The 16,475-nt window shown below is 34.5% G+C and overlaps 2 protein-coding genes and 1 long non-coding RNA gene across 7 annotated transcripts in view; 2 read left to right on the top strand and 1 right to left on the bottom strand.

Moving 5' to 3' along the window:
- Window positions 1–3,907, top strand: part of klu (zinc finger protein klumpfuss) — a 333,538-nt gene extending 329,631 nt beyond the window's left edge. Inside the window, exon 4 of the transcript XR_015545085.1 lies at window positions 158–3,907. The gene's annotated coding sequence lies outside the window, so the exon portion shown is untranslated. The remainder of the gene's footprint in view (window positions 1–157) is intronic.
- Window positions 1–16,475, bottom strand: part of LOC105149209 (WD repeat-containing protein 47) — a 69,585-nt gene that overhangs the window by 25,086 nt on the left and 28,024 nt on the right. For all 5 annotated transcript variants that reach the window (XM_087406134.1, XM_087406135.1, XM_087406136.1 and 2 more), the window contains exons 5-6: window positions 13,763–13,873; window positions 13,351–13,426 (exon numbers count right to left, since the gene is read on the bottom strand). In XM_087406134.1, coding sequence (XP_087262260.1) covers window positions 13,351–13,426; window positions 13,763–13,873 — 187 coding nt within the window. The remainder of the gene's footprint in view (window positions 1–13,350; window positions 13,427–13,762; window positions 13,874–16,475) is intronic.
- Window positions 6,845–12,514, top strand: LOC147909772 (uncharacterized). The gene is made up of 2 exons (XR_015545089.1): window positions 6,845–6,954; window positions 7,032–12,514. It is a non-coding gene; the product is annotated as an uncharacterized LOC147909772 (long non-coding RNA).

Below are 16,475 nucleotides of genomic sequence, written 5' to 3'. Positions count from 1 at the left end.
AAATATGATTCGATAAGTAGCAGTACTTTTAAGATATATGCACAGATGTTTTCTACAAGAATGTTAATAAGAGGGTTTTATTATATGTACATATTTAAATTCTGACATTATACACGTATATCAAGATAATATAAGCATGAACTTGAAATTTTTGCAGACGCTCGCATTGTCATCGCCACGCTTTTTATTGTCCTCCGACGTCAAGTATAATTAACGTCATCATCATTTAAATGATGATTACTGTTTTGCTGCCGCCCACAAATGGAGAAACAATAATCGTTTCGGCGGCAACAAGCGGATGATGGACTACGACGTCATTAGCAATGTAAATTATCTCGTCTTCCGCGCATGAATATATTTCAAAGAGAAGCGATATTCAATTTATAATAATGTAATTCAATTTATAAATAATGTAATTATGTAAATACTCCAAAATCCGCGTGTATAGCACTAATTTGAATCCCGTAATCGGAGCTTTAATTAAAAATGTAATTGTACCATTATAACCTTTATTGTTATCTTTATTTTTTATTTATTTCAAAATAAATTTAAGAATTTGTAATATGAAGATCATTTGTATCTTCTAGAAAAATAATTAAAAAATCGTTCAAAGAGATATAATGAAATACACTTGAGAAGGTAAATAGAATCAGAGAAAAAAGGAATATTCATAGGCGTTGTCGGGCACGTCGGCGAGCAAAGGTGCAACAACGACCCACGCGAATCCTACCGTAAATGGAAATCCGACTGACTGACAAGTTATTACTCATGATGAAAGAGGATAACCTGTGTTTAATTTTAGATTAAAGGAAAAATACCGATTATTGCAAAAACATGTTTGCTCTGGTAAGACTTATATTATGTTAATTACTATGTAATCGTTATTTCTATCTGTAGCTTGACAACTAATTGTCATTCGGTCATATAAATCTACACTGTTAGAAATGTTAAATTTCATTTAATTTCATTAAATTTTAAGTTACACAATTTGTACTTAATTTCATGATATTACATTAAATTTAATGTATTTATAATTAAAAAATATATTTATGTATATACATAAAATTTAATGTATTTTTCATAAATGTACACGTTCATTACATTTAAATAATTACTGTAACTTAATTTTCAGTTAAATCATTCATTACTTTTAATTTCGTTCATAACCACGAGCTTCATTTACATGTAAAGGAAGCACGTGGTTACATTTCTAACAGTGTGTTAGTATAATCTGCAAAAAATCCATTTCAACATTTCATTTAAATTCAAAGGAAAACCTGTAGTTTGGATAATATAACACATGAAAGAGATTAAAAATTTGCTAAAAAGTTAAAAGAAAAAAATCAAATTAAGTATCTCTTACTATTTTCCAAAGAAACGATAAATATGTTCGTTCCGAATGATTGAACAACGTCTCATGATCATAAATGTCCATCATTTCATTGATAAAAAAAATTTATCACGGATCATGATCATAGCAGAACGCAGTTTGCGGTATCGGTAAAAAGGTCATGTACTACGATGAAGACGAAGAAAGGAACGTTCGATTTCACTGAAATGCAGCATGAAGAAATGATCATTACATACAGGACTTTCACCAAATTAGTAAACATTTTGCGTCGTGTACGTCTCCCTGCATAATGTTTCGAAAAGTTTCAAAAACTATACGTAACATGAGCTGGATAACTTGCGTTTTCTCAAAATTACATATTTCGTGCGCATTATAAGATTGTTTATCAGATTACAAATCATTAAAATCATACGTTCAAGTGAATTTATACGTATTAATATAAATTACTAAATATACATTTACAATTTAGTTTTAATTATAGCATTGGAGCACTAATTAATCACATTAATATTGAAAGAAAAAAACTTAAAAATATTTGATGATGAAAATCAATTTAAGAAATTTTATCTAACATAATAAATGGACTTGATAAGTATAATTTGCACATCGATAATGTTGATAAAATTATGTGATAAGATGCTGTTTTATTCATCGCGAAATCACAACAAACAATATTCGCCAACTATGCAAAAATCTTTTCGACTTAATTAGTGGTATTGAATTCTGCATGAGTTGAGTGAACACTTAATATATTCTTGACGTGTTTCATTTAATTTTAATTATGTCGTTAAATTTACCGCAAATAATTAAAACCAGGGAATATTACGACGAAAGAAATACGAAAAACATATCTTGAAAGAAATTGTAAGATACGTAAAGAATTCGTAATAATCTTTCGTATCATGATTGTAAATGATTAAAAATAAATATCTTAATTATATTATAATTTGTTCCTGAAAAAATATGTATGTATAGACGAAGTATTTCAAAGTTTTCTCACCCGAAACTCCAAAGAATCCATCGCACCATCCGAGAGAGATTCGTAACCAATTCGATTCGTGAAATATGGAAGTAACTTTTTCTCAAAACATGGTAGTCCTCGCATGACGATTAGGAACAAGTAACGCTCTTCGAGATCGAAATTTTTGCAAGGTCACACTGAGATATTCGGAAATTAACACTCGCGATAGACAGATACCGGTCTAGCTGAGTGTCTGACTGACAATAGCAGAGTGAATGACCCTACCTATTTGAATCGAATGTGAATGGAACGTGAGTGGATCCTAGTCTTCAGTCTTAAAGACCTATGAGCGCAGTCCTCCGAACATTCCGAGTGAATAAATCGAGAAGAGGACTTTCCATTTATAGATTTCGAATCACTTAATTTCCGTAAATCTACATTTTTCTTCTGATTAAATCAGGACTATGTAAACCATGTAAACATTTTTTTACGTAAAAAGCATAAAGAATTTATTTCTATAAGAAGACAAACTTAGATTAGTAATACTAATTTGTGAAAATTACAAAAATTAGTAATTAGCATACATTATGATTTTTGGACACATAAATTTTTCTTATATTCTTTCGTATCAAATATATTTCTATCTTCAATAATTTTATAAATAAACTGCTATAAAAATTGTTTACATTATTATTAATAAATATTATTAATAAATATTATTAATTGTTTATTTATTTATTTATTCATTGTTATTAATTATTGTTGGTATATATGTTTAATATTTTCAGTAATTTTAAAATGTAAAATTCTATAGGAAATCTCTACAAGTTTTTATAAGGATAGAAATTGTGTATAATTCCTGTAGAGAGAAAATTCCAAGCTATCTAATAAATAATTTCTACTTCATATAAAAAAAACCGTCTTGACTATATCAATATCCTTCTTCACAGATAATTTAAAGTGCTTTTCCGTGTTCCTATTAAATCATTCGCTATCAGTACTGCACGATACGTATCTGAGTCACCGAAGTTGAAAATTCAAATGTAAAGGAGAGCCTAATTTTTACAACCAATTTGTTGCATTTATTGTAAAATTATTACGATTTACCCAGTTGCTCGCTTCCGGCTACTATTCATTTTTTATTATGCGAAAACTGTTGCAATACCGTGGACGTGCGTGACACACGAACGTCCTCCTGTGGGTCAATTTTGATCAGTTTGTACGCCAATAAGAGTCAATTTTTCATAACGGTACCGAAACGGCGATCGGTCAATCATCTTAAATGTCGTCGTACCGTGAGACGGAACGGTTCCGGAGCCGTGTGACACGCGGAAAATCGCACGTGCTCGCCGACCGTGAAGCTGCATGTATATAAGTAAAATGCATCGTGCACGTGCAACCGCAGACCGGATTAAGGAATTTCGGCTGCATAGAACGACTTCGCATCCTTTCAATAGAACGATATAAATATGCATTAGACAAAAGAAATATTCCAACTTTTTCTCTTTATATGTTCTCAATATATGATTATCAATCAGCAATAAAAAACATATTAAAAAATTAATTTCACATCTACTTGAAAAAAAAAATAAAAATTTATTCCGAATAAAGCAAGTATAATGATAAATAAATTTATCTTATATCTTTTACAATATCAAAAAAAGATATTGAAAGATAAACAAAAAATCTTTATCTATAAAGCGTAACTTAAAAATTTAATTTCTTGAAAAAGTTTAGTTTATCATAGATTTTTTTGGTGTTGTTATATATTGATGGATGAATTCATGTATATGCGAAAAGCTAATTGCAGCGTCGCAGCTGTATAAATTTATGATGAGCTAATAATGATGCAATAAGCTACTTTAAACTCCTGTGCGTCGGTGCGCTCGATATGGATCGTGTGTGTATGTACACGCGATAATTCTCGCGTTATATAGAAAAACCGAGTGACCAGAGGAAGGAAATGGGAGGGAATAAGGGGGACCTGTCCGTAAAAATGTGAATTATCGCTGGAGCGAGTGTGTAGGCTAACTACTCACGGCTGTGCGTAGGTTGTACCTGCACAGAGAATTTGTTTCAGGAAATGCGTGGATCCATTACCTACAGGGCAAATAGAGAATGTAAGCACCGTAATAATGTAAAAGCCAATGTATTACAAAACAAAAAAAACCGGTTAAATAACTGTTTAATCTTTATTTATTTATTTTTATTTTTTATCCAGTAATTATGTAGTAATTTGTCGAAGGTAAATATCGAAAATATCGTGCCGACATAATTCTACAGAATTCTTTTAATCTTTTACGTTTTTACGTAATACAACATTAATATCTTTAAATAAAAAATAATTATAAAAAATTCAATCTTCTTTCATCGAAATAAAATTATCCGAGTTGAATTTTAATTTTTTATATTGATTTTTTTCTATAATTACGTAATAAATTATACAAAGCAGCAAATATTCATGTGCAATATTTTAGGTTTACTTTTAAGGACAATTTCAGTGATTCTTTTACATGATAATAAAAATGATAATGAATATGATTGATGGTTCCTGAGAACAAATTGAACTTGACTACATCAAAACTTAACCGGACGGCATTGACGTATTTACTCTATCTGTACTGAGACACTATCGTAACGTTTCGATGACTAACACTGCGTGACACTCTCATACCATGCAAGGCACGTCGATGACGTCAGCACGTATCGGAAATGCTTATTTCCCTTTCCTTTGTTACGTGGAATCAATCAACTTACCGACAAAACTCAAAAACATTCAATATCGTGAAAAAGTCAATCAGAAACAAATAGAGCTACTTCAATAGAGCTACTTAAAAAATGCAATGTAGTTAGTATAATTTCGATGAGCCTAGAGTTCATATTACAAACATACAAAAATCATCTCGCAATGCTTATTCATGGCAGTGCATGAATAAGCATACATTTCTTTCATTCCATAGAAATGCAAATTGAGATTATCAATTAAATTTTATCGGTTTCGCGAATCTACGTCGCAAAATGCACGGATCCTATATAGGATATTTCTAGATATGGAATCAATTTGCAAAATCTGGCAGATTCTCTAATATTTTTCCACGGACTCCAGTATCTTCAGTTGTCGAAGAATGGGTTACACGGTGTAACTGTTTCGGTAGATACATTCTGCAACCTAATATTTAGTGTATGTATTAACGGATCCCAAGGTTTTCCCACGCGTCAGTGCGAGTCACTCGTGTATGTACATAGGATCGCCTAACAAGGACCGATAAATTTTTACTCGCTGTCGTGCAACGATCTAGCTAAGTAAGTATCTCTAATTGACAAGCCAACTTTATTTTCTTGTCGTGGGAATGGAAAATAATTCGCAAGATAATTCGCACAACGTTAAACGTTGTAAATATGATAGAAGTGCTTTTCATATATCCTACGGCCTTAGATAACAAATATTTCTATCACAGAAATAACAGTCTACTTACACGACAAATCCTTTTCGCGAACGATATTTGTTGATCAACTTTCATAATCATATCATATTAAGAGTGCTATAAAAGCGATATTACCGCACACCTTACTCAGCTCTTCTACTTATCGATGGCATCATCAGCGGCCTTTCACATGATCTCTCTCTCTCTCTCTCTCTCAAGGCAAGTAAACAGAACTTGTTATTACCTGGTCGGTATCACCGAAGCTTCCTTCCTCCCAAATCGGATCATCCCATCCGCCCGAGGAGCCCGAGGAGCTTCTGCGACCTGGATCCCACGAGTTTCTCTTCAGGTTATCCAAAGAATCCGTGGAGAGTCTCTTCCGGTCGTACGAGCCTCGTCTGCCACTAGAAAGCGGCATCGCGGACTTGGTGTCAGGCCTTCTGAGGCTGCCCGAGATTGAATTTATCGATGACGGATCGCCGCTCAAAGTCACGTTTAGATGGCTTCTCAGATTCCCACTGGAACCGGCGAGGCAGCTTTTCAGATTCCCGTTGGAATAACTACGCGCCTTCAGATCTCCATTTGACGAGTTCAATCCGGTCCTTAGATTCGCGTGGGGATCCACGGAGGTCGCAAAGAGGCTTGCCAAATTCGGAGCAGCGTCACGCCGCGTAGTCGTTAGTCGCTGGAGATTCGTCATCGATTTCGCCACGTAATCCCGTCGCAATGGAGAATTATAGCTTGATATGGTGTCCTTTCTGAGACAGCCCATGGAGCGACCTATAGGGTCTTTTCGCAAAGGCGACCCGCCGATAGTGTTTGAAAAAAGATCCTTTCTGTTGTTGATAGCGCTCATAGATGATCCCAAAGGATTCTTCCTCAGAGTACTGGGAAAAGTCGAGGGGTGCAGTTCTCTCTTAGGCGGTGACATCGGTATATTCAGCGAACCTCTTCCGGTGGGAGACGTGGCAGTGTAACTATAAGAGTCATGACGTCCAAAAGAATCCTTCCTAGTCGCGTGATGCAGATTACTAAGAGAACCTCTGCGGTTCCAACAGTTCTCTTTCGCGTGCTTGCCGTGCACCTCACAGCATTTGTCGATTTTAATCTCGTGTTTGATTAGTTCAGGATTGTTCTGCAGTTGCTCCAGTTTGACGTCTCTGAAAAGTTCCTCAAGACGACGTATAGCCGCTTGCTGGTGTGCCGACGTTGACATTGTGAGATTATGAGAAAATATTTTTTCAAAATGTGAACTTAATTAGAGATTACAGAATCCTTTCTCTTCTCGATCTAGTATTCGACCTTGTAGGTACACAATTTCCGCGCTCCGCTCGTGCACCACATAATTGTTCGAGACACTTATATAGGAATTTGTTCGTTCGGACTGTCTCGCCTGATGATTTTAACGGCTACCAGGATGTTAATTAGCTCACAAAAACACTTCTCGACCCCGATGTAAGTTAAGAAAGATATTTCGTCTCGTTCTTAATGTTCATCGACCATGTATTCCGTCGTAATATAATAATACTCCTGCATTACTATAACAGCAATAACCTCTTGAATGGTTTAGAACATTATTCGGTAATGGGGAAAAAATCTTCTATGTATTATTTCATTTCTCGAAATTTTTCCAACCACATTCTCTTGTTACGTTTCAACGAATTTCAGCAGCTTGCTCGCGTATATACTATGTTTTTATAGCAACAAAAGTGTTCTGTTTTATACCGAGAATTACTAGCAATTCCGTGTCACGATTTCATACAGATGAGGTCACGAGATAAATTTAATTTGCAGTACTTATGTCCGTTTGATACAGTTCTGTACTTACAATTCGAGATCACGTGAAGGGATTGGTGATCTTCGATTCTACCTTCCCGGCTCGTTAAGTAACCGGCGTGCCCGGCAGCGTAGTGGGAAAGCGATTGTAACGATATGAAAACGCGTGTGCGACGTAACACACGTCTGATGAGGTACTGGAGTACCGCGGTACGTGAGAGACCCGGTGCCTCGAAGGAGCTCTCCGCCATGCGGAGATCCCCACCAAACCGGTGTGCCATTCGTTCAAAAGCGAAGTATCCATATTAGGTCAAACCTTATGGGTTTGTCGCGCAAAATTGCGAGGGAACTGTCAATATGACCTTGACACATTGCGGAATCAGGTCGCTAACGAAGATACGCTAACGTCACTATAAAGTCCAGCTTATCAAACTCGACGAACGATGCTCGATAAACATACCTGTACGTCATTAAACCCATCTTAACTCACATCAAGCATATCCTGTGTAATGAGTCACATCGCGATTTCCTTTTCTTCATGACCAGATAGATTAATAAACTTGACTAGATTTCGTCAACTCAATTATTTACGGAAAAACAAACTAAAAAAAGTTCGCAAAAATACGATTTTGAAAAGATCGCGTCAAATGCCACGTAATAATTTTATTATGGAAATATTTTTATATCTATACGTATATAAAATATTGTGTATATATTCCAGAATATTTTCTAATCCTAACAGCTGATTGAATCAATCCATTCATCTATCAATCAATCAATTGGAGAATAGATTATATATAATAGAGCGATTATTTTTAAATGTTAGATACATAATCTTCAGAGCAAGGCTAGGTAAATAAAAACTAAGATAAATGGAATCGAAAAAAAGAAAAGGCAAAATTATATTAAACGTAGTGCAATTATATTAAGTGTTAGTACTTATCTTCCTTATAATTAATCAAAAAAGATAAATTCATAATTGTAGGAGATATAAAATGTATTATATATTATACATTTAACGAAATAAAAAAATTAATATCTTGAGATAAAACACTCGAACTGGCTAAACGATATGCAAAGAAAAAACACTTGTGTTGCAGAGTATTGCAAACTAGAATGGCAAGTGACTCATCTTTAATCAATGTAAACAATCGGCATCATGCTTTTAAGTAATAGTACTATCTTTTTGTAAAATACGAAGAATTCCTGTTATAGGAATATAAATGGAAATTAACACAAATACATTAAAATCAAATTATAAAGTATAATATAATCCGAGATTGGCGAAGAAATGTAAGTATATGAAAATAAAATAAAAACTAAAAAAGAAATGAAATTAATTTTTAATTAATATTAATTAAATATATAAAATTTCTTTTCGCAATTGCTGCTAATTTCAAATTATAATCATTTGCATTATTCCATATCATAGAATCTCGATAAGATATACGTAACATCTCGAAACATCCATAATAGTATTATACTTTCACTTTGAATAAAATTGGAACACAAAAAAAAACTCTTCCATATAAATTACATCGTCAAATTAATCTCTTCATGATCTCTTCATGATCATGATTACTAATACGTTCATATATAAAGTTTTTTTTTATTGATAATCGTAATTATAGTTAGCGCCATCTCCGGTTAAAGGCAGAAGAACGATTTGCGAGCTTGGTATCTGGTGAACGGAAACGTTCTTTCATGTAGCCAACGAGATGGAGCCGCAATTGCGTTATACTTCATAAAGGCAACACGGATTGCAAGTGTATTTACGTACTGGACATATCGCAATCAAGCAAATATAATTTCTGTAAATAAAGACTACAATGCGCCACAAATTATATTCGAACAATATTCTAAGATCAAATTATGCTTTCTAAGGCATTATGTAAAAAAGAATTAAAGCAAACTGCATTAATAAGTAATTTATCCCAAAAGAGAATTAATTAAATATACTAAAAGCTTTGTCATCACAATTTTATGGTATTAGAACATTGCAGGTGTTGTCATGCTATACTTATTTTCTAATGCTATACCTATATGTATTTTTCAAAAATTACAATCGAAAACAATTACAATTTACATGATAATTTATAATATTTTAATTTAAAAATTGCAGATTTCAAATTTAAAGAATGTAAAATTTAAAATTTACAAAATTTTAATTAATACGAACATTAATTCTTTATGCTTATTAATTTTGATGAATATATGCATTAGTAATTCATTTAACACATGAATAAAAATATATGATGATAGCTTATGGACATGAAGTAACGTACGATATTAACTGAGATGAGCAATTAGTGTTACGAAAAAGGAATAGCAATTAGACGAGAGACAACAAGTATCAATTTATAGCACATTTTTCAGGGTAAAATTCGTATAAATATCTTATGCTAACTAAATATTGAATATATAATTAATTTATCATTTATAATTAATATAATTTGTAATTCAAATACAGGCATGTTTAATACCGTAATTCAATATTTTCGGAACATGTGCCCAATATCAATCTGATATGGTGTTTATACCTTCCAGAGCAGAATCATCGCCAAGTAGCGCCACGATTATAAAATTTTATCGCGACTGTCGATCGGTTTACAAGTCACGTATTGTCAGCAGGAAACGTGTGTGCATGTATTTGCAGGTTATCGAGTTACTCGGCTTCTCTTTGACACCTACACGAAGAAGCCTATTCCGGTTCACCTTGACGAAGGTAAATAACGACTTTGCTTCGCGTATTGGAAAGGGTATGTTCCCTCTTGAAAAAGTGACATGCTCGCAAACACTGGTGTCGCGTTGCATCGGCAGTGAGTTGACATTACCACAATTGTTATGTCTATTAGAGTGCTTGTCAAATCCATTTTAAAGGAACTTAAAGCTTGATTAAGCTAATTCATCTAACTCAGCTCGGCTCGACCTCCCTCCGTGCAATCATCAACGACCATGAGGTAGCCTCTACGTAACTCTCAGATGACGATAGAACATAATGCGTCGAAAAATCTCAGAAGGAGCACCCACGCGACAGTACCGTTTCTGTCAATAACGCTATGCTTCCTCCAATTGTGAACAACAGATGATAATATCGGCGCTCTTAAGCGTGCGATGTAATTTACATTCTGCAGCTGCGTTATAGCACGATATAATCTAACGAGAATGGACATTAGAATTTCGAATGTAGGTGTATGAAGATCTCATCGGATTTTTGCAACAGCCGTTGCGATTTAGTCGTAGAAGATTAATCGTTTAGAAATTTATTTCTTAATAATTAGCGTTTAATCTTAAAATATTATATTAATGATTATTAAATACATAATAAATCTGATTAAAATAACACTAGATAGACATTTAGCAAATTACAAAGAGAATTATTGTTGAAATTTGATACTAAATGTTTAACGATTAAAAATAAGTAGAGATAATGCAAATCTTGTCATTAAATTTTCACCAAGAGAAATTGCTCTCTCGCAGCTGTCGACTTTATTAATATAAAAATCAAACACACCGCTGTCATCGCATTTACGACGCGAAGGCCTTAGAGGCCTTACGGGGATCGCGAATGTAGAACGCGAATGGATATTCTCATAACGCGAGGCATGTCAATATGAACTTTCATAGCCGATTCGCAATTCGCTAAATCGTACAAAGACAAACGGGTGAAACTAGGGAGTCGGTAAGCTACAACATCGCCGGCACATTTACGCAAAAGCGCAACATTTCAATCTTCGGTTACAATTGTCGTAGTTTCCGCACTATTCTGACAGTTTAATATATTGCGTCGTTGTTGTCGGGAATATATAGCGAATAAAGAAAAAAAGGTCTAAGTAACTTTACCAAGGTGCTCGTAACTTGTCCTCTCTCGCAGAACAAATGATGACTAATAAACAACCCAAGAGTTCAGAAATAGTAAATCGATAAATATCAATGAAATACATCAAATGCACGGAAATCGTAACATTTCTTTGAAGTTTAGGAAGTTAGTAATCATATCTATAAAACGCGTCGTTTACTGCGATTACCCACACCTAGCTGACGTCACGACATTTCCGTGAAATTATTGCATTGCATAATGCAATCGCGTTAATAACGAGGTCACTGAATCCAGAGTAGTGATATTTTTTTGTATGACAGTAAGCTTTTCGATTCTTATCGTAATACAATTTCATTGCAGTATCGTTTTTTTGAAGAGGGGGGAGGGAGTTGACACAATTAGTAATAAAAATAAACAGATTTATTTCGTACGTTCAAACCAAACCGTTTTCAGGAAACCGACAGGTATGAAATGCGCAGAAATGATACAAGGACAGAACATGGTAAATGGAGGTCAACTATTAAATCATCATTTAACATTATTTCCTTCAAACATATTCGCGTGAATTAGTAATCGAATGATAGTCGAATTTTGCGGACACGTTTAATATCATCTATTTGCCATTTCCATTCATGATAGAGGAGCCGCTCTTCGACTCTTTTCATTGCTGTATCATTTCCGCCATCGGAGATAGAAAAAGCAATTGACATGTAAATTTTCGGCTAACTTCGTGTCGACCGCTATTGTTGTTTTATCCGGCGCGGAAATGCGTAATTTCGTATTGTACATGAACATTGGGCACGAATGTCACGCGTATTCAAATTTTATAAAAAAAAAATTTGACGCAATAAATCACACTATTAAACATAAGAAATTCAGAAGCGATTTTATTATACCTACTGATTTTTGATAAAATAAAAGTTAAAAAATAAACGTGTATTTAATAATTAATTAAACTAAGTGAAAAAATCATGAATGTTTAATATAAAATACGTTTTGAGAAAATGAGTTTACGAGCAAAATGGAATGAAAGGTACGAGAAATAAGATCTATCGAGTCAAGCGAAAGGGCATACAGAAGATTATCCAATAGTTAATTGGCAATTGAGGCAATTATAGCATTTAATTGACAATTTCTTAATAACCAGAACTAATCAATAACGAAGAAAATTAAACCAAAAATGTAGACAGTCAATCGACAAAGATGAAAGACTTATATAACAAGAAATAATCGTACAAGTTGCGAAATAAATGATATATTAATAACGACTATCTACAAAAAAATGTAATCTGTCAGAAAGATACTAGAATATCATAAATTTAAATTTTTATTCTCTGATATATCTATGTTAGTATATGAGATATACTTCAGTTTAATGCTCAATAAAATTTACGAAGCGTGATGCATCTATTTTTAGTAATTCTAATATGTTGTTATACAAACTGCAGAGTTTCTACTCACAGATTTAATGCGAACACATCCCGTTTATCGGCGCATTTGTCTTTTATATTGAACATTACGTTCTTACTCAGCGTAAAAATAGCAAGATAACGATCTTAAAATTTTCTCTAAATTATACCGGAAGCGATGTAGAGAGATATAGATTGATTTTATGTGCTTGTGCTATCTCGATCGATTCATGGAAAATGTGGAAGGCGGGTTTCTCTGGTGAATTACGGACGACACTATAAATGTATTACAGCTTTTACGTCAAAGCTTGTAGAAAATATGGAAAGACGGATAAAAAATACGTTGTATGCGGTATACTAGTGCCAAGTCAATGTACTTTTTTTTCAACAACAGGACAACGTTACCATACACGTGGTAATAAAATGATCATATAACTCGGAGTAGTCGATACTAATGATTTATGCTTATTATGTGATAACCGAGTGATATGCTATCCGTATTAAATGTCACATAAACACAGTATTACGATCTTGGAAAAAGGAAAGTAGCCGCGAATTGTGTATAAACAGCGACGCAAAAATACAATGGTATTTAAAAATTGACTTACTTTCGGTTTGATGACATCATAATGTCCTTCCGGCACTCTTGAATCGTAAATGCCGCTTGATACCGAGTTTTGCCTCCTGCAAAGAATCATATATATGACCAACTTAAACATTGCACTATGTTTTGAAAATAAATAAAATCATAAATTTTGTGGAAAAGATAAAAATATACGCAAAAATATTTAAAAAATATATAAATGATACATAATAATAAAAGAAAACGAAAATTAATTTTATCATTTATAGAATACTTCTAACAAAACGAGAGAAAATTTGTTTTAGAAAGCAGGAAACAAAATTATTTCGATGCTAAATGTATCGATATCAAAAATGACGCAATGCCTCTGAAAGAGCTATAAATTTTCGCGTATTTGTTGCAGCGAAGTTTTTTATACGATGTGACTGAAAACTTACGCGACTGGATCCGACCCATTGATCGTAGGCTTCGGTAACTGGATTCCAGATCGAACAGGTGCACTCGTGTGAACGGGCGAAGGTCCTTTACTTCCCAAAGGTTGCTTTATCCTACAAATGCCAGAACAAACACGAACGATAATTCTCGACGGCAATCAAGTTTTATCACACGCAATTAAAAAAAAATTTTCTTAAGATAGGACTTTGTGGTTGGAGGTATTTATACGCGATCATCTGTTACTTATTAATCTCTCGTTTCCGCTGACATATTCCAGCGATCTCACTATTAAGTCGGCATAAATCCAGCCATCCATTTACACGTAATAGCTACGTATATATAATAGCTATACGTAAAACACGTCTAAATCTAAGCAGCACAGGATCTAAGATTAATCTTTTTCTTTTTAAGCAGAAGCCTAGAAAAAGTTTAATTATAATTTTCAAGATAAATTAAATAAATGTGGATCCATGAAATTTTTAAGATAAAATAATCTAAAATTTTTTTAAAAGTTTTGATTAAAAAAGATAAAATATATATTACAAGAGATATTTTTATTAAAAAATTATTTATATGTTACAGATAATTTATTTGTTTTTGCTTCTCAGGCATAAAGAATTTCTCTATCGAATCATTAGATACAAATAATTTACTATATCCTATTTAATATCTATTCTTTTTCTAAAGAATAGGCTTGGGAATTAGTCGTGACCGGGATTTTCATAGAGAAACAGAAATGAAGAAGTCTAAGAAGTCACGAAACCTTTCTCAACCCGAGCTATTACTCAAGCGAGACGTGATTTATTAGGGATTCGTTGTCACCCTCCGAGTTTTAACACAGAAAAACGAGACGTTGGTCCATGTTGACCTCTGTGAACTTAGACTTGCCTGCCATCCAGAGAGGCATGAACAACGGATTAAGTATCATTTCAAATGATGCGACATGCATGAACGACATGTAATAATTCATAAGTTGCATTATCTCTCGTGAGACTTAATGTATGTAAAATTTCTCTATTTTCTCGAAGTTTCCCGCGAGAATCGACATAATTGTTCACTTAGAGGTGAACCAATTCCATAATGGCGTTTGGTCGCAAAGGAGCTGTCACTTTTTTCAACGTAACGGTTTAGTACATACAGATGATTTACAATCCGACATTCTCTAAATCACTGAAACAATCTCTTCAGTCGATCATCGTGCGTGGCTCAGTTTTCGTTACCGTTATACAAAATCGCGCTGCATCACGGCGCGTGCTGCGTTCTCAATCGAGGTAACGTTTTCCGATGCGACATGAGCTCCCGGCATAGCTTCACAAGCTCAGCAAGTTGCATCTTTGCTGAGCAAGTTGCGGCTTATATGTTATACAACACAATAAATATGATTGAGCCGTATTCATGGAAATCATGGTAATGCATTAATATTTAGGAATCATCAATCGATAAATATATGCATACTCTCTAAATTCTTTGGAGCGGAATCTCTGTAGAGTGAAAAAGAGTGGCTCAATTTTCAATCTTTAAAAGTAAAATTTCACTCTAAAAGTTTTAGAAAAATATATGCGCAAATTATGTGACATGGTAGATAATATTTATCATATGTCAATCTAAAATAAGCGTTACAGTGTACATATTATTATTAAATAATATCGGTTGATTAATTTCAAATCTTTTTTAAAAACAGCAGCTGTAGATTTATTTGAAAATAGATTGTTAAGAAATTGGATTAGATCAAGAACAATGGATGATTTTTAAAATAACTATTAAATATTTATCGAATCTGAATCGTAAACTTTATTAAAATTTTTTCCTTTTAAACGTTTAATGAAACTTTTAAAAGAAAAAAATTTTTTAAAATTATTAAAAATTAAAATCTATTTGACATTTTGATCGAAAATGTCAGTAGACTATACTACGGTAAATGTCACCGAGCGACCGAACGAGTAATATTTACCGACTTATGCACGGCGGCGTGGAACTGACGCTCCGGAGACTGCACGTGCTGCTGTGACTGTTCTGTTTATTATAAGTCGGCCGATTGTTAGGAGGCTGCACGCAGATCCGTTCGGCGATGCGGAATCGCGGCGTCGTCGGTTTATGATAAATCATGCTTCCTGCACGTTTCTCGCCGTCGAGTCGTGATGCGTCTTCACGCCTTCATCGCCACGTACATACACGGAGTTTCCTTTGCGTGGACAATTTCTCGCACGACAAAGGTTTTTCGACGAACGAAACTCGAGGGTCGACGGTCCCTCACGGCCGCAACGGAATGCACTCGACGATCGACACGGCTCCAAAACGCAAAAAAAAAAAAAAGAGCGAGAGTCCGACTGAGGAAGTTTGACCGCTGAGGAAGCCGCGGAATTCGTTTTGCTGTTGAGACTTGCGTGCGAGAGCAGTGACGAACAAGCGGTATGTCGTTTGCTGCAGCAGTTGCAGCTGCGGGCGGTACCGAACCGATACTGCCGGCCAGGAGGCCCAACGCGACGTGGAATATCTCGAGGGAGCAAGAGCGGCGGCGGCAACGGTGGTGGTGACTATGATTCGCCTGGCAGCGGCATTAGGCACGACTGAGCTCAGGCCTGTCGGAGCAGGCGAGTCCGCTCGTAATAACAAAGCGTATCGCGAACCTATCAGAGGCTGCTTTGATTCCCTCCGGTCGCCTGCATGCACGGCGCAACGCGGTGCATCCGCGGCGATCAGCTGTCGCTGTGCGCG

This window comes from Acromyrmex echinatior, chromosome 5 (genome assembly GCF_024713525.1).
Source record: "Acromyrmex echinatior isolate Ae372 chromosome 5, ASM2471352v2, whole genome shotgun sequence".
Taxonomy (NCBI): domain Eukaryota; kingdom Metazoa; phylum Arthropoda; class Insecta; order Hymenoptera; family Formicidae; genus Acromyrmex; species Acromyrmex echinatior.
Note: the sequence above shows the minus strand (reverse complement) of the source record. Positions and strands in the feature narration are given on the sequence as shown.